The sequence below is a fragment of the Trachurus japonicus genome, chromosome 21 (assembly GCF_045865225.1).
Source record: "Trachurus japonicus isolate A0001 chromosome 21, Traja_1.0".
NCBI classification, from domain to species: domain Eukaryota; kingdom Metazoa; phylum Chordata; class Actinopteri; order Carangiformes; family Carangidae; genus Trachurus; species Trachurus japonicus.
This window is the reverse complement of record NC_140927.1, coordinates 14857021-14877145: the sequence shown is the minus strand read 5'-3', so window position 1 is coordinate 14877145 and position 20125 is coordinate 14857021. Positions and strand designations below refer to the sequence as shown.

Sequence of the window (20125 nt, the reverse complement as noted above, 5' to 3'; positions counted from 1 at the left end):
CCAGACACAGGATGCTTGGAGTCAGAGGTGTCGGGGAAAAAGTGATGGAAATGTGTAAAGATTGGGAACAGCTTGTGAAAGTGTGTGTGTGTGTGTGTGTGTGTGTGTGTGTGTGTGTGTGTGTGTGTGTGTGTGTGTGTGTGTGTGTGTGTGTGTGTGTGTGTGTGTGTGTGTGTGTGTGTGTGTGTGTGTGTGTGTGTGTGTGTGTGTGTGCACACGCTCACCCCTCTGCCTTAATGACAGTGCCTTTGAGATGTGAGAAGAGATGTCATGATGGAGACTGAGAACAACCCTGAAGACTGCATAAAAGATGTTGTAGAACTTGTTTCGTGAAATAATGATAATGCAGGGTAAAATAATGACATTTACTTCCATCTAAATGTATCCATTATGGAATGTGTCTGTAGGCTTGGTATGTTTTAATTTGTTCCCCAGCAGGAAATTAAACCATTGGGATTTTCTGGCTGAGTGTGTAGCAGTGTGTGGGTGTGTGGATAACAGCTTGAGTCTATGCTCCTTGAATCAACCACATTACACTGTGTATTACTTCAAAAATGTGCCTGTAGAATTTTGTTAAATGCAGTTTTTCCTCACTTAACTGCACCTATAAATGCTGTGTTATCTAAAGCTATGCCAGGGTAGAGTGTGACACAGTGATTGAATGAATTTGCCCTCAGCTATCATCAGCTGTTAAATATGTGAAACACAGCTGACTTTGATCTCTTTTATTAGCTGATGGTAGAAATACAACAAAAAAAAATCTTGAAGTTGAAGCTTGGGGCACATCATAATCCAAGATAGTTCTCAGAAATACCGTTAAGAACAAGCTAAAGGTTGGATTTTTCAAGCAGTGTGTCTGCAAGCTGGTGCCACACAGTCCTCACTGATCCTCCTTGATGACCTCGAGGACACACACAAGTCTGTTAGGAATAAAAGTTACCACAGTACATTATGTTCATCTTCATATGACATCTCATTAAATGGAAGGTATGCGTTACACACTGGGATTAAGGAATTAATTATGAAATAACTAATTGCTCAGAAGTGACAAACAGTGTAATAGCATAAGCTCCATTTGCCCTGTGGCAACATTTACAAATTAAAGTCAATTAAATATAGTAAGTGGAGTCTAATTATATCACAGTGAATTACTGGTGCAATATAATTATGATTTTACAGTACATGAATGATGAATGATTAGGTTAGGAAATACTTTACTGCAGGTTAGGATCAATACTTGTCAATCATACATTTGTTTTTTCCTTCAGGTGTTGGCTTTTGGTGCAGTTACTCTTCAGGAAAATATTTACATTGATCTTTTGCACGGTTTCATTGCCTGTATAGAGTTTCTGTCCCTGACTTCCTCTCATACTAGAATCCAAAATAAACAATTTATTTGTTTGAGCTTTTTTGTTTTTAACATATATCCAGTACTATGTTTACATTTGGTCGGAGGAACTCCATTATCTCAGGGACAGACCTACTTTCACTGCATCATCAGTTCCTGGCATTACTTTTGTAAAACCTCAGCTACAGTTTCATAAAAATAAATTGATATTACTCTAATGTTTCAAAATGTTTGTCCAGCCTTTTTCAGACCTTATACACGGTCAATAGACACAGTACTTTATATCTATATGAAGTTATGATGTGTTATTCCCAGTGGGTGGAATCAGGACCAAGTAGAGATGGTTCAAAAGTTTTTTTTTTTGTTTTTTTTTAATCCTCCTAGAAAAAAAGAGTTCTTGTGTCACAAATTTCCCACACCATGCAAATTAAATTCATGCAAATGCATTCTGTTGATCTTTCCATGGCAACTATTTAATTATGTGTGCACTGCAGATCTTCTGCTGTTGGTCTAATACTTCACAACTGTTGGCAACAATCTGTTGCTGCTACCACTCTACTGTATATCCAAGTGAATGATAGTGACTAAATTTTATTTTTGCAACTGCTGCAATAGTTGTGAGTAGTGAGAGAGGCTGCTCAGTTGTTTGTCTCCTCTCTGGCAGCAGACAGGGCCAGAGGCATTATGTTTTCTTGTTGTACATCCATCAGTCTGTTTGTCCTATTCTCATGAATACAACAGCTCAGTGACGCTGTGAGGGAATGTCTTCAAACTTGGCAAAAACATTAACTTGGACTCAAAGATGGACATATTAGATTTTGGTGTTCAAAGGCCAATGGTCAAAGCCACAGCAAAACACAATTTAGTTGGTACTGTATGTATCTTTACTGTTGTTGGTTAGATTACAGCTGTATTCTAATTGGCTGGTTGGTAGCCTTATCTTGATTGGTCGGACTGTAGCTGTATTCTGATTGATTCACAGATTGATTCCTGTCATCCCCTGCTTGTTGTCATTGAGCTGCACTGGACACAAAATTTCACATGGATTCAAACTGATAACATATTGGTGGCTAAAGGTCAAAGGTCAAGGTCACTGTGACTATGCATTCATTCTTTTTGCCAAAACTCAAGAATTCAGATAACAATTAAGACATAATAACACACGAACGTTTAATATTTTACACGATTCTGGATAAACAGATGTGTAATCTGAAACTAGCCTGTAGGACGCGTAGAACCACAAAGCAGTAATTCTAGTCTCAAAATCATAGAGGATGCCTGCTACTCTATCTGCTTTGTCCTCACTCCTGAGTACTTCAAATGAAAAATCAATAATCACTCTCCCCTCTCTCTTTTTTCTCTCATTCTTTCTCACTCCTTCCCTCTTTCTCCATCACTATCACCATTTGCAGGAAGACACGTCTCTGTGGGTAAGGCCCACTGATCCAGACATCCCACACACCCCTTTATCCCTCACCCCTGCCCCCTTCCCTTCCCTGCACTTCAGGCACCATGACTTCCACCAGTCAACTCCTGGGTTTGGCGGAGGTCGGGCTCAGGTGCGACCAGGAGATTGAGAGAAAATACGAGATCGTGCCCTCGGTGGTCTGCTCCATGTGCTGCCTCTTTGGAATCATCTACTGCTTCTTTGGTGAGTGATGATGTAGTCAGAGCTGTACTCATAAGGTCTGGGCTGGCTCTAAAATGTATCTAAAAAATTCTCATGCATTAAATAGGATCACTGAAAAATGTGATTTTATAAAAAGCTTGAAATTGCTTTTTACGGGTTTCTCATATAATTTAGTCTGGTGTCAAGGGCACGTGTTTGTGTGGCTGTCGTTGCACTTCACTGAAAAGAACTACTGTAACCCTAAATAATACTGGTCTCATAGAGGTCTATATGTCTTTTCATCTGAGTTTTGTGTTATACATCTATAGGAACAAATGTAACAATCATGCTATACTTTCTTAACATTAAAGCAGAAGTAAGCGATCCGGTCGTTTTGGCTAATGCTGCGTTCCAGGCAGGCTTTTGAAACCGTAAGTTACGGCTTCAAGTCACGACTTACGACTTTGTAGCGTTCCAGGCAACCCGCAACTCGCGTTTCTCCGACCTGTTTTACCTGTGAAAGTGCACTATAACGGCCACTCGTAACTTCTGACCCATGAACTCGTACCAGATCGAACTGGTACGACTTCACAGGTCGGAAAAACACGAGTAACGGGCTGCCCTGAACGCACCATAACTTCTTGTCAGCCGACGGAGTTAGCAGCCCCCGCCCTCGTCATGGATCTATTGGTCCTCGTCCCTAGGTCACCACATTCACGCGCATCCCTTGGCTGCACACACAGCCCTTCATGCCGTTCTCTCTCCTCATTGGATAAAAATTGTAGGATACAAGAAAGGTTTTCTCCTTGGCTCAGAGCTGAGCAGAGGGACTGAAAGACCCGTGTTTCGGTCCAAACACTCTATGTAAGTGATTGCTGTCGGAAGATATAACTATTTAAGACTTATATTAACACAAAAATATCGCTTACTTATGCTTTAACATTCACTTGACAGAATGATATCGCATGCCCATCATCCACCACAAACTATTTTACCTTCTATATATCACGTATCAAGTTATCAAAATTTAATTCTTTTAAAAGCTATTTCCTGTTTATTTTCAAACATAAACTGCTCCTTTACTGGAAGAACAGAATAGGAGATTCTTGGCATAAATACACTGATGCATTAAGTAATTAAGCTGTAGCATTAATGACTCACTGAAGAGTGACATTTACAGTGTGTTCAGAGAGAATCTGGCTTAAGCTATTTAATAATGAAGCTGCAATGTAACAAAATCTGAAAATGAGATTAAATTCTTTCTGAATGGACAGTTCTTTGTATTTAAAGTTATTAAAACATGCAACCAGTTGATCATTTCTGTAATTTCCTTCTCATTCTGCTCTACTGGTGTATCATACTGTTGTTTTTAAGAACCAGAATGGTTCTCTTGTTTTTGAGCGTGAGTCAATATTGAGCTTGGATGGGTTAGGGTTAGGGCAGATTGAGCTACTGTGGCATTTCCATAACATACAATATTTACTTTATTTGAGCCTCATTTTGTGCCCACAGCATAAGTGCATCTGACTGCACCATAAGTATTAAGGGTTCACCCTAATGCATTTGGATGTAAAATCATTATAGCAAGAGCAATCAATAAATAATTAGAAAGAGAAAATCTGCTGTAATGGCTACAGGCTGTCTACATTAGGGTTGTTTGTGTTGCTTAAAAAAATGATGGGTTGAAAATTGTCTCTCCTCTTGAAGTGCCCAAATAATGACACTGCATTCAGGGTGTCTCATGCATCTCTGTCCAAAGATACAATTAATTTTTGTGTACTGCCTTGGGTTGGCTTATGGAAATGTATACTCATTTACTTGTAGCAGTTCTCTGGTTAAAGGCAGAAGCAAGATTTTCTCCATGTTGTCTTTACACTAGTTAATGATGACTCAGCAGCTGTAGGAATGCAGGCACAGAAGGTCAGATTACATGCTGATTGTTTTTCCCCCATGTCATTTTTGCCTTTATTAGACAGTTAACAGAATAAAATGAGGCTTTTCAACTTCAACCTGTCAGAGTCCCAATGACCTGATATAGAATTAGCAACAACTTGACCAACAGGATGTGCTATGAATACTATCTGTAAGTTTGTTTCCAAACAAGAACACAGAATGCACATTATAACTGTGCATAGATCATCCCATAGAAGAAGGTAGAAATGTGTTAAACCCAAATCCTAACCCAATACACAAGCAGCTTGATTTCTTGTTCATTGCCATAGTTCTATCTATGACCTTTTGAAATAACCTATAAAATAAATGCTTACACAATTTAGGTCCTTCCTTCCAGGAAGAGAGACCCTCCAACTTAAGTCATATATAAGAATGTCAAAGAGGAACATAATATATAGTTTATACAATTCAAATTAATTTATAAAATGCAAAATTGGAAGTAAACAAAAAAACCTCTCAAAAATGTCTATTTTATTTTATGTTTTTTGATATTTGAAAAACACCAACAGGTATGCTATATTTTGGGTGAATATTAATATATGTTGATGCTGGGAGTTGGTTTGGTGCATACAGATAGAGCTGAATTCACTGAAGCAGACAGCATTAACATTCACTTCATATGGCCTAGTAAAATATTGGCACCCTTCCCTGCATTATAAACAGTATACAACAAGACTGCTGGGGCTTGTGAACCTGAAATAAAATAGTTGGATGGATTAAGAATATAGAGAACATTGCTTATCCTTAACACTTCCAGGGCAGAAAATGTCAAGTTTGCCCTCAGGGTTGTGTCAGACAAAAGAGCATGCTATATTTCACTTTGAATATAAAGCTGTACTTTAAGCACACTTGTGACTTACAAGACAACAAATATACACAGCAAGTTACAAACTAAAAAAGACAGAAATGGGAATAAGAGAGAGCGAGGTACACAAATAGGCCTACTACAATTTCAGGTTAATGTTATGGCTGTTGTACATAGGAAGTGAGAAGAAAATATTTAATAGAAATGACAGAGTCAGTGTCAAAAGCAGTTGGAGTGGGGAGATGTGGCACAGGATAACACACCTTCTATCATAATTCTTGACTTTAGCAAGCCAAATGCTATTGTGTTAGCATATTTTCAGTGGGAAAACGAACCAATAACTGTAATGAAAGTAGCCTAGGAGAAAAGATAAAGATGTGTAGATCTGGCTCTTTAAAAGAAAAAAAAACGGTTCTACAAATGAGACACAATTCATATTGCTGATGTTTCTCAGAAAACCCTACAGTCATATTTGAATGACATGAGGGAAAAATGCATTTCTGCTGGTTATCAGCAGGGAAATAGTTTCTCCCTGCTGATAGATGCCTCTTGAGAGATGCCTCTGAAGAATGTGATTTAGTTCCAAGGTTTTGGAAATAAAAGGTTAGCTGTCACTTATTGATCCTGAAAGGCAAAGTTGCAGCAGAAATGATGAGTGATGCTATAGCAACAAGATGGATGAGGCGGAGGGAAAGAAGAAGAAGTGAAGGAAAAAGCTGAACAAAGCCAGAGTGAACAGATGGGACAGAGGATTTGATGGCTGTGGAGAAAAGTAAGGGAGCAATAAGGAACAAAAGAGGGAGTAGGAGGGATAAGCCGAGGAGTGGAGCAGGGCAACAATGCGTGTGTGAAAGGACAGGGGAAGGGAGAGGTGAGGATGGATGGTTGAGGGAAAAGTGGACAAATTGAAAGTGAACAAGCAGCAGAGAAACAGTCGATGAGAGATTTGATATTTTAAAAGCTGATTGATTGAGACCACTGTTTGGAAGAAAAATATTGGGAATTTGTGACGGCTCCTGAGCAAACAAATGTTCAGGTGGCTGTAGAGTAAATGCTCTATTTACCCCCATGGCAGACCTGTGAAGAGGACATCACTACACTTTTATTTATTTATTTACTTATCTAAAGCCTTAGTGGCTGAGTGATATCAACGAAGTCACACAAGATTGAGTAGAAGAAAATAGAAAAGAAAAACTAGAAGTGTATTAAATGAATGAGGTACGGTTATGAGGGAGGAGCGTGGATGGCAGGTCAGATGAGAGGAAGAGGATTGTTCGGCTCAGCTGTGCAATGCCTGATTACACAGAGATAACAATCTGATGTCGGTTCCCCTTGAGACACGGTCCAGTCTGAGAGAGAGAGAGAAGGAGAGAAGGAGATGGGATTTAGAGGAGAAAAAAAGGGAGACGCAGACATTAAATAAACACAGGGGCAAGGGACAAGGAGATTTTAACTGTTGATGTTTTGGAGTCCCTTTTTGCAGTTTTCAGCATATTAAAATGGAAATTAATTGGTGAGAGAGCAAAAGATATAAAGCGGAGATAGACAGTAGCCTAGAGACCATAGGATAGGGGGAAGATGAAGAAACAAAAACTAATAGGTGCACAGCTGTTCTTTTAAGCAGGCTTGTTGACTAATGAATGTGGATGACCTTTTACCATATGATGATTATCATATTTTAAAGCAGCTTCATAAAGGTTTATAGAGTCAGTTTAGCTACTCCCATCATCCACTAATGAGGAAATGCCTCTTTGTGTTTGCACATCTTGCACCTCACACCACAGGACGGTGGCTCTTTGTTTCTTAGATACAAAGAAGATATGAAAACTTAATCATCAGGCTGAATAGAGAAAGTAGTACAATGTAGGCTAATAGTGGAGTGGAAATAAAATGCTGTGCCTACTGTTTGCATGTTTTGTGGTGGCCTCACAGAGATCTGTTTGCCATCTCTCCTCCAGGCTATCGATGCTTCAAGGCCGTGTTGTTCCTCACAGGCCTCATGTTTGGCTCTGTGGTCATCTTCATGCTGTGCTACAAGGAGAGGGTGATGGACACTCAGCTGAGCGTAGAAGCCTCCGTGGGCATCGGCCTGGGCATCGGGACCCTGTGTGGCCTGGTGACCATGCTGGTCCGCAGTGTGGGACTGTTTATGGTGGGCCTGCTGCTTGGCCTGCTGGTGGGAGTGGCTTCCCTGGTGGTAAGAGACTTTTATATATATATTATATATATATATATTTATATATATTATATATATATATATTTATATATATATTCTGACCATATAATGTAATGTTTACAATGTGCTTATTACAGGAAAGCCTTCTTGGCACTTTTCTTCTTTCCTGTTTACTTTAACTGAAATTGATATGATTTCATATACAGTTTAACAACACAAATAGTAATGAGACTCTTATTGTGTCAATTAAATCAAGAAAAGGCAACATCAAAAATACCATCTGCCTTCTTTCTCTCACCTCCTCTTAGGTCATGGAAGAGTTCTACCATCCCAAAACAGTGTGGGTTCCTCTGGGTATCCTCCTGGGTTCTGGGACGTTATTTGCTGTCCTCACTCTTCAGTGGCAGTGCTGCTTCGTCACCTTCTCCACGGCCACCTTCGGCTCCGCCATCATCACCGTCACTGTGGATTACTTTATAGAGCTGTTCGCCTTGGTGCACTATATCTATGAGAGACTCAGGGTAAGCTTTGCCTGTTTCTGAGTAAACTGCTAGTGACAGAGGGAAACGGAGATGTGCTATTAATCGTGTCTGAAGGCAATCATGTGTGTAAGCTCACATGTGTGCACATCTAACAAGTGCTGCATCTCTGGGTTTTGCTGTGAAGCTGTTGGCCTTGGTCGGAGTTTGTTTGTGCATGTGTGTTTTTGTGTGAGAGAGGGGGAGACAGACAGAGAAAACCTCTTGATATTGATCATTTTATAGAGCAGACATCTCACCTTGGTGCATGGTCTACAATCCCTTGCCTGAAGGTTGGGATTAAGAGGAAAGAGAAGGTCAATAGTTTAGGCTGTCCAAGAGCTCTAAGTACTTCAAGTCTAAGTGGTTGAGTGTAAAATAGCTACATAGTTACTGCATAAACTGTAGGTGATATGTATAACATATTTTGTTTATTCTGTCATAGTAATAGGCCTATATTGGAAAATGTTGGGAAAATATCTGACTTAAATCCAAACCTTCTGTGTTTTATTAGCTGATCTGGTGCTGAAAACTCATCAAATTCATAACCATTAACAAGTTTTTAACATTTCTTTATTTCTGCTCTAACAGAGAATAGACATTATGTAGATATCATTATGATTAAACTCACGCTTCCACACTGGGCGGTCTTCTGGCGCAGTTTTCATTTAACATTTAATTTGGTTCGAGTTTTTCCAAATGAAACAGCTTTTGAGTTGCTTTAATCTGCAGAAATGTTATTGCAAGCAGACAATTTGATTTGATCTTATTTATTATTTTTTAGTTTTGGTATTTCATATTCACTGTGCTTTGATAACAAGGTGTATCAAGAGAACTCAACAATTTGAAATACTTATTGAGGAATGTGATTTATCATCTTGTACTGTATTTACAGGGACAGTGTACATTAATAAACATTTCTGTAAATGTACCAGAGTTACCCAAAGGCTAATTTTGATCTGTAGTCCCTTGCCATTTGTTATATGGACTCAGAATACATAAAATTATGGACAGAAATTAGAGAAAATTCATTAATTAGTTAAATTAATACAAACATGCCAAGCATAATAATTAATTAGGGAATAACAACATCAGCAGCATTAACAAGTGCTGCTGCAGGCATGCGGCAGCGTTTGAAATAAAGCATTAGGCAACATGCACAACTACGTGTGTCAAATGAAAGATCAAAGAACAAGGCTAGAATGAGATAACCAAAATAAAAACAAACAGAATCGTATTAGTTATTCAATACAAGGTTAGAAATGTCTACAAGGTGACAGGAGCTGACAAAACTATTATGATTTACTGTGTGTGAATGTGGCTCATTCCTTAAATTTCTAGTTTTCTCTTCAGGAATGATATGATGCAACTAAAATTGCAAACTCTGTAATCTTTGCAGGTGGCGCCAAAGAAGCCAGTGTGCTGGTTTACTTGGGTCATCTTGGGCGTGTGGCCTGTCCTGGCGTTGCTCGGAGTGCTGATCCAATGGAAAGTCACCGCAGAGGGATTTTCTCACACAGAGGGTGAGTGTTGCCACCACGCACACACACATTCAGACTCACTTTACCAAAACTGCTCAAAAGCTAATTTTGGATACGGACATGAACATGGTTGGAGGCCCATACTTCAGATGATTATTTGCAGACTTTCAGGCCTCTGAACCTTAAATTATGAACCATGCCTGTTTTCGACAATAATCTATTTGCAGTTGTGACATGTTCAGTCACACTGTGATGTATTTCTATTTAGATATTTAGATCCATTTTAGAGCTGGGGTTGTGAAATAATGAAACTGAAACAAATATTTTCTGCTTTCCCCAGCTGATCATGTCATGACCCCTCTGACTGATCTTACAGTCCTTTCAAAGGTGGTTGCAACTTCAGTATAGTGTAACACTCCAAAAAATGTTCAGGTGTATTTAACTCTTGTTTTTCAAATAAGAAAATAAGAAATACAATAAAATAAACATGTCTTCAACAAGAAGAACACAACATTTTATGAAAGATCCCCTGCTGTGCAGTAAGCAGGAGCACAGTAGCATGTATCTATTATCTAAAAATATACAGTTGCCACACTTAATGCGCTGGCAATAAGGCGGAGGAGTGATGCACAAAACAAGCAAACAAATCTACCAGGCTGCAAGAGCAGTATGAGTCAGGCAGCATGTTGCAGACAGAGACTGGAACAGGAGCAGGAGCAGGATACAGGAAGGTGAATACAGGTTTGGATCCCGATGCTGACTCGAGTGGTTGGAAAGGACTGGCATCTCACAACAGTGATAGCTTGGCAGGAAATTACAACACAAGTGGCACCAATGGTGGAATGAGGGAGCACAGGTGGTGGAAGTCATGTGAAGAAGGGAGACAGAAATATTCAGGGTCAATTGCTGGGCAACAGGAATGGCAAGATTGAAATAAATTTAATTATAAATCCAGGGAAAACTGAGAATGCTTGACACTAAAGGAAGCGACAGAGAGACGCAGAACACGTCCACACGATGTCAGAAAAGCAGCCAAGACTTTGATCTGTACCTTGGTGCTGAATTTTAATCCAAAACATCATAACAGCTAATGAATTTGTGGAAATGTGCAGATACACAACTCATGAATAAAGAGTAAACTTCATTTACCTAAATATAAATTCAGCCTGTCAGCTTACTGCTGAATAAATCCACAGTCAGATACCGCTGACTGTGGCTGCACCTGCCTGGAACTTGTGAATCCATAAAGGATATGCTGAAAAATGACTGATTCAGGAAAAGCAGCTCTCACCTCAGCACGTCCACTCGAGCTTGGTGGTAATTTCAGCCCCAACCACAAGCTGCTGGCAAGAGGAACACAGTGCAGACCTTTTTTTAAAGAGGTTTTGATCACAGCCAACATTTTGGCTATTATTTTTGGGCAAAGGGGGTCTGCCGCTATGCACATGCAGAAGAAACTGAGATGTTTAATTAAGGATGCCTTTAACCCAGCACTTTAACAGCATAGTATAATATCTGATTTAAAGTTTGATTTAGAGTTTAATCTTGGACACCATGCGGAGTCCACAGAATGTTGATGAGCCCTGTCTCCATATCGATCCCAGAACAAGGCCGCTAGCCCGCTACAAGCTGGTTGGACATATCCATCCTGCATTTATTAAATGGGCAGTGTCACTGCTTTAGAAATCATAACCATTTTAATGGCAGGGCAGAGTGTGTGTGTGTGTGCATGTATGTGTGTGAGTGAGTATGTGTGAGGGAGAGTTTAAACACACCAACATTAGCGTCGCCAACAGAACGCGCTATTGACGGAAACAGCGTCTGCTCTGAAAGCAACCACAGCACAGATGGCGAGATCACACACACACACACAAAATACAGACACAGACACTAATACACTGGGGCACAGTCTCTCACTCACACACCAACTATAGGAAAACTGAAACGCATACACATACACACACACACAAACACACAAGCTCATTGCTGGCCTAAGATGTGCAGATTTATACAGCATCTTAGAAGAAGACACACATGGCCTCAAATAATGGGATTAAACAGCAGGCTGCCATGGCTTCCAGTCAGAGGGTGTGGGCAACGATATAGAAGGAGCATTTTACTGCTATTTTTGAAAAGTGTACAATTCAGTGGGGGTGAAGTGAGTAGGCTACTAAAGAGACAGACACATGAAGGAAGTGTGGGTGGACTAAACAGCAGAAAGGCGACTAGACTTGCTTAGTTCCCCTTTAAAGTAGCCATTTGTGCCTCTTGATGTTGCTACGTATGTAGCCAGTGTTGGCATCAAAACTCTTACTGTGGAAGAATTGGACGTCCCCCTACAGTTGTTGAATGTAATATTACCTATGGAAAGTGGTGCATCCATTTGTTGACAAGCTGAGGCCTACGTAACCAGCAAAGACTTTACTTATTAGTCCAGCGACAAGATGGCCAGTTAAGTGTCGGTCTTGCATCTTGTCTTTTCTCTGAGCTCTCGTCAGAAAAGTCTTACTGCTTTCTGTTGCTCCGACACGACTCTCATGAGCATACTGAGAAGTGAGGCGAGAGGTGTGTGTTGCCGTAAAACATGTGATGTTGCGTATTCTCGACCGAGGGAGCTGGGCAGGCAACCAAAGTATACATATTGCAATACTCTGTACTGAATCTTTCTGTCTACTGTAGTTAGCATGCTAAGCAGCTAGCCCAGGTTTATCACTTTCATAGAGTGACTCACCGCGCAATCTGCCCTCAAGACATGAGTGAGTGTACTACAACAGTGTATTATAATCTCTCTTGTCTTGTGATAGCCGAAGCTCTTCTCAAACAACAATCACAACTCACAAGAAACCACATTATGAGGCACACAAAACCTACAATTATCAAATACAATAAAGTACAAAAGAATTTCCATTCCTTATCTACAAAGACTAGATTACTGTGTTGATCTTAGTCAAGCCATTACAGTTCCCCTGTCTCTTAATGAAAAAACACAATATAAAATAATAGACGTGAGAGTCTTTTCAGCAGTATGGCAAGTAAACAGCCCCATACAGATGGACAAAAGGAAAGAATAATACTGAGCTAGGATAATAAATGAAAAAAGGAACTAAGGAAAACAAATGAAAGCAAACATGATTATTGTGTGCATGGCATGCTAGTGTAGATTCAGCCTGTTTGGCCTGGAAATATAAATAAAAGAGGAAAAAATGAGGGCAGCTGGTCAGTGAAAAAAGGTGAGCTAATTATTGTTTTTATTACTCATGAATCCCTTTAAGTGAAGCTATACAGTATGTCAAATGAGCTCCAATTGGTCTAGTGAGGCACATGTTATGTGGACAAACACTGTATTGACCGGGACGGGAGCATGGGGGTACGATGTGGAGGAGTAAAGAGGGAGCAGGTGTGCTGGGGGAAGGGCAGGGTTAAAGATGAAAAACTGGGGCATGATGGTTAAGCAACGCACTCAAGAAGAGCAGAGAGAAAAATCATCTGTGTGTCAAAGAGCATGCAGGTCACATTAATGGATAAGTTACAGCAGCTCACACACAGTTTGCCCTTCTCTTGCACTCTCTCTTCCTCTTACTTCTTTTTCTCTCTTTTTTGGCAATGGTAACACACACACACACACACACACACACACACACACAAACACACACACACACAGATGCTATTTGTACAATTTCTGTACTGGTGAGGAGGACCCTCATTGACATTGTGTATTCTCTAGCTCCCAACCCTAACCCCAGCCTTATCCCCAAGATGAATCTAAACTCTGAGACAGAGTGAAATTACCAAAATGTCCTCAAGGACTCACAAAGACAGATGAGTACACACAGACACACACACACACACACACACACAATAGCATGTGGCCAGAGGGGCCTGAGGTGGGGTGAGCAGAGGGAAAGAAAAGGGGGAGGGGGCATCATTAAGCAGTTTCCCTGGCAGATGGTGCTTCGTTAGCTGTCCACCCACACAATGAAAACAACAATGGACCACATAACCCTTCCACACTCACCCACCCGCACACACACACACACACACACCCACAGTAACTGCGATCTTGTCTTCCTGAAGATCAGCAGGGTCCTTGAATTTGTGGCAACATTTTGACCACATGTACTGAACAGGAAACATGTGCCTGAAACTACTCCACATACTGTACTGTATATTTAACCATGCAGTGACTCAATGAAACGCGCATAGCCCAAAAATAATCACTTTGGTAATCAATGGAGAGAGCAAGAGACAGGATGGATTTTGGACATCCTTTGCCATCCGAAAAACACAGACACTCTCACCCACTCACAATATGTCAGGAGACTGAGCGGCTCAGTATGAGTACATGCAGTGAGGAATATTATCCGTCTGCCAACTGCCTGAATAAAATGTAGGCAACGAGGGAATGGACATGAGTGTGTCTGTAGCCTGCACTTACAATAACCTCCTGGGATACTTCACCATCAGCAGTTACGTAAAAGCTAATTTAAAAAAATGCCCCAAATGAATCTCATCTGATTGGACATGTCTCTTGTTTTTCTTGTCACTCTCAGTGATTTTCAAAGTGTTCTTTCCTCTTGACTTAATCACTTAATTACTTTTGTTTCTAAATTCAAGCTTTCTTCCTCCTCTCCGTCCCTCATGAGTGTCTTTTATTCTGTTTCTCTCCTTTCCACACATTTATCGCCCCTCTTTTTCGTCATCTCCAGTGGTTTTGAGTCGACAGCAGCGGAGGGTCCAGCTCATGCGTATCCGCCAGCGGGAAGAGAAGCTAAAGAAGGAGAGGGAGAACAAGAAGAAGAAACGGCGACAGAACCAAAAGCCCAGCCACAACAAGCCGAAGGCCCACACCCATCACCACCAGCAACAGCAGTATCACCACCCAGCAGCATCCCATCCACATCACCAAGCCCAGAGCTCTCAGCCTCCGAAAGTCCCTCCTCCTCAGACGGAGCCCGGCTACCACCACAAGGCCAACCCTAAAAGGCGCTTTGATGGAGATGTGCTGTCACCGGTGAGCTGCAGTAGCCATCTTAGTCTTTAGATTTTAGTACGTAGGTTCTAATGTGATCCTATTAACAAATGTTACAATGAATCTTAAAAATAAGCTCTGAAATTGGCAATATGACAGTGAATTTATCTTTTTATATTTAATTCTGTGTAACATTCAGTGGAGATTTGTCATTCAAAGAGGAGTTTGGTGAAATGATTGTTACTGCCAGACAGCAGCTCTCAGTGAACCTGCAGAGGGTTTCATTTTAAACGAACAGATGATAGCGGTATGAATCTTAGATGAGAGTTATTTGAACTCAAAGGAAAAACAAATACACCCTTCCCTTCTGTGCTCCGTCAGAAACTCTGCTTCCCAAATTTACAGACGCTCGCCTCCAAAAAATGTACACGGTGGTTGAATCCAGAGCATCTGAAGTGGCATGGAAATTGGTATTTGTGGGTCTTCATGGCTAAAGCCTTTTGCACATTGTACCGATAAATAGCACGATACAGAGCAAACAACAAAGAAGCAAACTGTGGCTACAGTTGCAGCTGCAGAGCTTACACGCAGAGAGGATGAGACGGTTTCCCATACCCAGCACTCCAGCTGCAGATATCAATACTCACAGCTCTTCCGCTACTACAGCTAGTACACCAACTGGGAATATGTGTAGGCAAGTATTTATTTTCAACAAAACCAAAAATACAAAAGTGACACCAGTATCTGACCTCGTTGAAAAGCTGATGTCACCCACCTGTCAAACAAAAGTAGAGCAAACTCCATCTGTCCATCTGGTCAGTGTGCCTTTCAGTTGGGATCAGCCAAAGTGTCTGAATTTCTTTCCCAGTGAAACTGTGCAGTTTCCAGCACCGTAAAGCTTAAATCATAGCCTTTCTTTTTCAAATTTGTAAATGTTGTGTATTATTTCATTATTTCATCTATCTATCTATCTATCTATCTATCTATCTATCTATCTATCTATCTATCTATCTATCTATCTATCTATCTATCTATCTATCTATCTATCTATCTATCTATCTATCTATCTATCTATCTATCTATCGTTCCAGTTGCTCAACCTATCCCCCTTCCCTCGTGATACGATAAGTTGGTACTATCCATTATCATGTGCCATATTTTCCATCTTTCATTCCTATGGCCCCCTTTCTGCCCATATCTCCTGTTCTCTGACCATGAAGAGGCAATGACCTAAATTTGATGAAATGTGTAATAGATTATAATCACCTACTCTACCTTTCACAGTCGTTGCACATGAGCGTAGGTTTTCACATCTGTTGGTCACATGGTTTTCTAAATATTCCCATGTCATCTGTTTGTCCACAGAGCTACATCAGGAGTTTCAGGGACAGACAGACAGACAGACGGGCGTACTCCCACAGTCGAATGATGAGCCGAACACGGATGGCCGAACTTGACTACGACTGCGGCTCTCAAGTGCCCCTTACGGCCCCCAGCGGACTCCCAGTTCGAATCTGAGGCAGCAAAAATGCACAAATCCACACAAACACACACACACACACACACACACATACAGACACACAATTGCACAATCGCATTAAGCTACTTCAAAACTTTTTGTCACAGTTAGGGATAGGAAATCTAACCTTACCGTGCCAACCTAATCACCTGCCTACAACAGGAACTCAATATGTCCCTCAGGTGGTATGACTGAGTCCCACATTGGTTTTCTCCCCTCAGAAAGGTTGTGTTTATCAGTCCAGCTTCGTCCTGTTTTTGCTCTTTTTGAATGTCAAGACAAAAAAGGCCAGGGGAGAGAAAGAACTGATAGTAGCTGAAAGGTAAGGCGGTCAAAGCTCAGACATCATGTGTCATCACACGCTGCATCTGGCTCTTCTGTCACTGTACGTATTTGGATGATTCTGGACCTGTCTTGCAGGGAATTCATTGAACTGCCTCTGCTGAACATTTGATGTAAAGACTTGGCTGCTTCAAGTAATATCCAGCGAGATTGCAGAGGAAGAAAAGGAAAAATCAAAACGGTCATTACTCCTCAAGAGGCTGCACCATTTATAAGATAAAAAAACAAACAAATAAAAATCCATCCACATGGTGTTTGTGTTGTGAAGGTATGGAATGATTTGCTTTAAGGATTTCATAAGGAGCACTCAGAGGAAAATGACAGAAAATCAAACATAAAAACACAGTTAACACTACAACAGAAAGGCAGCTCATCTCTAGTGTAAGGTCATTGAGCAAGGCGTTTATAAAATCATGCCTGTTGTCTTCATTGACAGCCTTTGAATTCAGACATGGCAGCTGCTTCAAAATGCAGTAGCTGGTTTTGGGGCGTGCATTGCATTAAGCAGTTCACACCGTGGACAATTTTTTAAAATGTAATTTCTCCCATGAACACTCAACATGTCATTTCCAATACTGTTGCCATTTTCCAAAGGGAATGTGCTACAATCTCATTACTATACATGTGCCCTCAATCTCCAACTGTTTTAACCACACACTTGAGCAGGAGACTATGCGCCCCCTCTTCTTCCCACTTTCTGGTGAATTTAAAGCTACTGTATGTAATTCTGTTTGTTGACATGTATCAAAGTGCTCTCATGTTCCCTCTCCATCTCTAATTCCAACAACAATCTACCTTTACAGAATGTGCCAGCTGTTTAAAAATGCTGTTAAGGCACAAAGACATTTAACTATTGTCTGATCACTGGTCGTCCATGAGTTTGACTGTTGACATGAAATCTGTCTGGAGGGGATAATACATGACAGTAAAAATGTTAAATATAGTGTGTGAGCGGACACATGAGCCCTGTGGCAAGTGATGGCTTGTACCAAACACTGGGCGGGGGGGTCCATTGTAATGTATGTAAAACATCCTCTATTGCGTTGACCCTTTTTCACCAGTAGACTGGTCCGGTTGAAATGTGAATCTTTTTGTTTGGATAAAGAGTATAAAAATAAAAATAATGAAAAAGGAGTAGGTTTTGAATGAAGATAATCTCCTGTAAATGTTGGTAAAAAAAAAAGATGAAAGCATTTGCAAATGGCGCCCTCTAATGTTTACTACTGGACCTTTTTTTTCTAGACTTCTGTGTGAATATGATTGTATGTACACATGCATTTGTGTGTGATTTGCTTTTAAATTCATATATGTGCTAACATTGCTGTTGTTGTACTGTCCATCCAGAGAGTTGAGGGAGTTACATGTGTAAGGGAAGTATTTCAGCACAGCTGAACCATTTTTGTTTTATTTGATCCTCTCTGAAATTCAGATACAGTTGCTCCTCTGTGATTAACAATGTCACCATTCCAACTGAGATTAAATGTTACAGTAAGAATACACAAATAGAGTACCCCAAAATAAACAAATGTCTTTAAAATCTTGGGGATTTGCCATTTCAATAATATTTTTTATGTAATTTTTTTTAAAAACTATTTTATTTCCAAGGTTTAGATCAACAAATCAGTCTACTAACTACTTACATACTGAAGGCTTTGCAGTTCTTGGAGTGATGGACTTGGGACTGGAGAACTAGTAATTTACACTTGAACCCATTACTGCATGAGAATCCTTGTGTAACTGTTTCCAGCGTGTCAGTGTTTTAGTGTGTCACTGTTATTGTGTAAAACAAACAAACAAACAAAAAAAACAACAACGAACAAGCAAACTCAGATTCTGTGTTTAGTTTTTTGGTCCCAGCGTGCTCAAAACACTTTAACCTTGAGTGAAGTAAAAGGACGACAGACAGAAGTGTGAACAATATGCAAATGTGTGAGTCATTATCTGATTTTTGTCAGTGACCACAGTGCATTTTTCAGTAATCAAGGAAAACACTTTGGAAAGGTCCAAACTCTTCAGTCCCAGTGAATAGGTCCAACTTCTCTTCTCTTCTCTTCTCTTCTCTTCTCTTCTCTTCTCTTCTCTTCTCTTCTCTTCTCTTCTCTTCTCTTCTCTTCTCTTCTCTTCTCCTCTCCTCTCTCTGTTTACGCTGTCCAGTTAAAAGGGCTTTGAGAGGGCATTTGAATAATTTTCCTCCTCTTAACATGTACTATGCTAAGTCACCTTCTGTTCTGCTGTATCAGTATTACTTCAATAATGCAATTGCAGTAGTGGATGTTTAAATGTTGTTTTAGGTTCTGCTTACATTTCAGTCCTGTTTTGGTCTTCTTTTGTGGTTTCATTGTAGTGCAACCGTAACATCATCACTGTCCATACTTCAGAACAAAAGGTTGAGAAAACAAATAATTCCTTTTTTTCCTTCTTTTTTTAATGTCTATTATTTTCTGTGATTGCTTATCAACACTGAATATATTTTGAGGGAACACTTTTAGTGTAGATATGGAACTGTAAATACTTTTTCAATGTACAAATGATTGCTTCAGTTTTCATGTTTGCGCCACGATCGCTTATGTTAGGCTTTGTAATTTATCCAACTGATTATTTTGTAATGGAGTTGACTTGTTTTATATTGTGTTACTACTGTACGTCCAGTTGGTTTCATTTGGCCGGGTGGTGGATGCACTTGTGTCATTGTAATCCTGGTGTTTCAACATATGATGTTGGAAATCAACAAAAACAAACTGAGCCATGACTCTGACTATCAGCATCAATAATTGCGACACAGCAACTTACTTTCCTACCACCCTGTTTGAATTTGTACAAATAACCTGGTCATTATTATTATCATGATTATCATTATTGAGCATGAATTTATATGGACCTAAAATATGATAAACATTGTGATTCTACAATCTAATGGTCTTATTGTCTCAAATTTTCCTGCACAGCTACTTGTGCACTCATCAGCACAAATACAATATCTAAAAGCATGCACATCCTCACTAAACCCACTTTGCAAATCAATCTCAGATCAGTGCAGTGGTCAGTAATACCTAAATCAGATACTTCAGCACTATCAGCATCACGTCTTGTTTATTCAAATAGTTAGTCCGGACAATAGATCTGAAACTATGGTTAAGCTAATTCACTAACAGTTTGTCCATTTACAGTCACACTAATATTCAATTATGATGATGTGGGTCATGTAAAAAAAAAAAAAAAAAAAAAACATACTCCAGGTGGACACATGACCTGTGTCCAAATTTTGCATTTTCTCCACTTAGATATGTTGGATATTGGTGCAATGAGCATTTTTCTTGTCTTGCCTGTTTTTAGTCAGCTCTGGATATTTGTAACAGTTCAGCAATTCTGCAATAAAAGTGTGGGCTTGAGGTGCATGCGGAAAAG

The 20125-nt window shown here is 40.0% G+C and overlaps 1 protein-coding gene across 1 annotated transcript in view; it reads left to right on the top strand.

The window, feature by feature from the left end:
- Positions 1-19658, top strand: part of tmem198aa (transmembrane protein 198aa) — a 35255-nt gene extending 15597 nt beyond the window's left edge. Inside the window, exons 2-7 of the mRNA XM_085765239.1 lie at positions 2761-2999; positions 7674-7912; positions 8200-8412; positions 9809-9932; positions 14597-14901; positions 16225-19658. Coding sequence (XP_085621365.1) covers positions 2861-2999; positions 7674-7912; positions 8200-8412; positions 9809-9932; positions 14597-14901; positions 16225-16377 — 1173 coding nt within the window. The 5' untranslated portion in view covers positions 2761-2860 and the 3' untranslated portion in view covers positions 16378-19658. The remainder of the gene's footprint in view (positions 1-2760; positions 3000-7673; positions 7913-8199; positions 8413-9808; positions 9933-14596; positions 14902-16224) is intronic.
- The last annotated feature ends 467 nt before the right edge of the window (positions 19659-20125 follow it).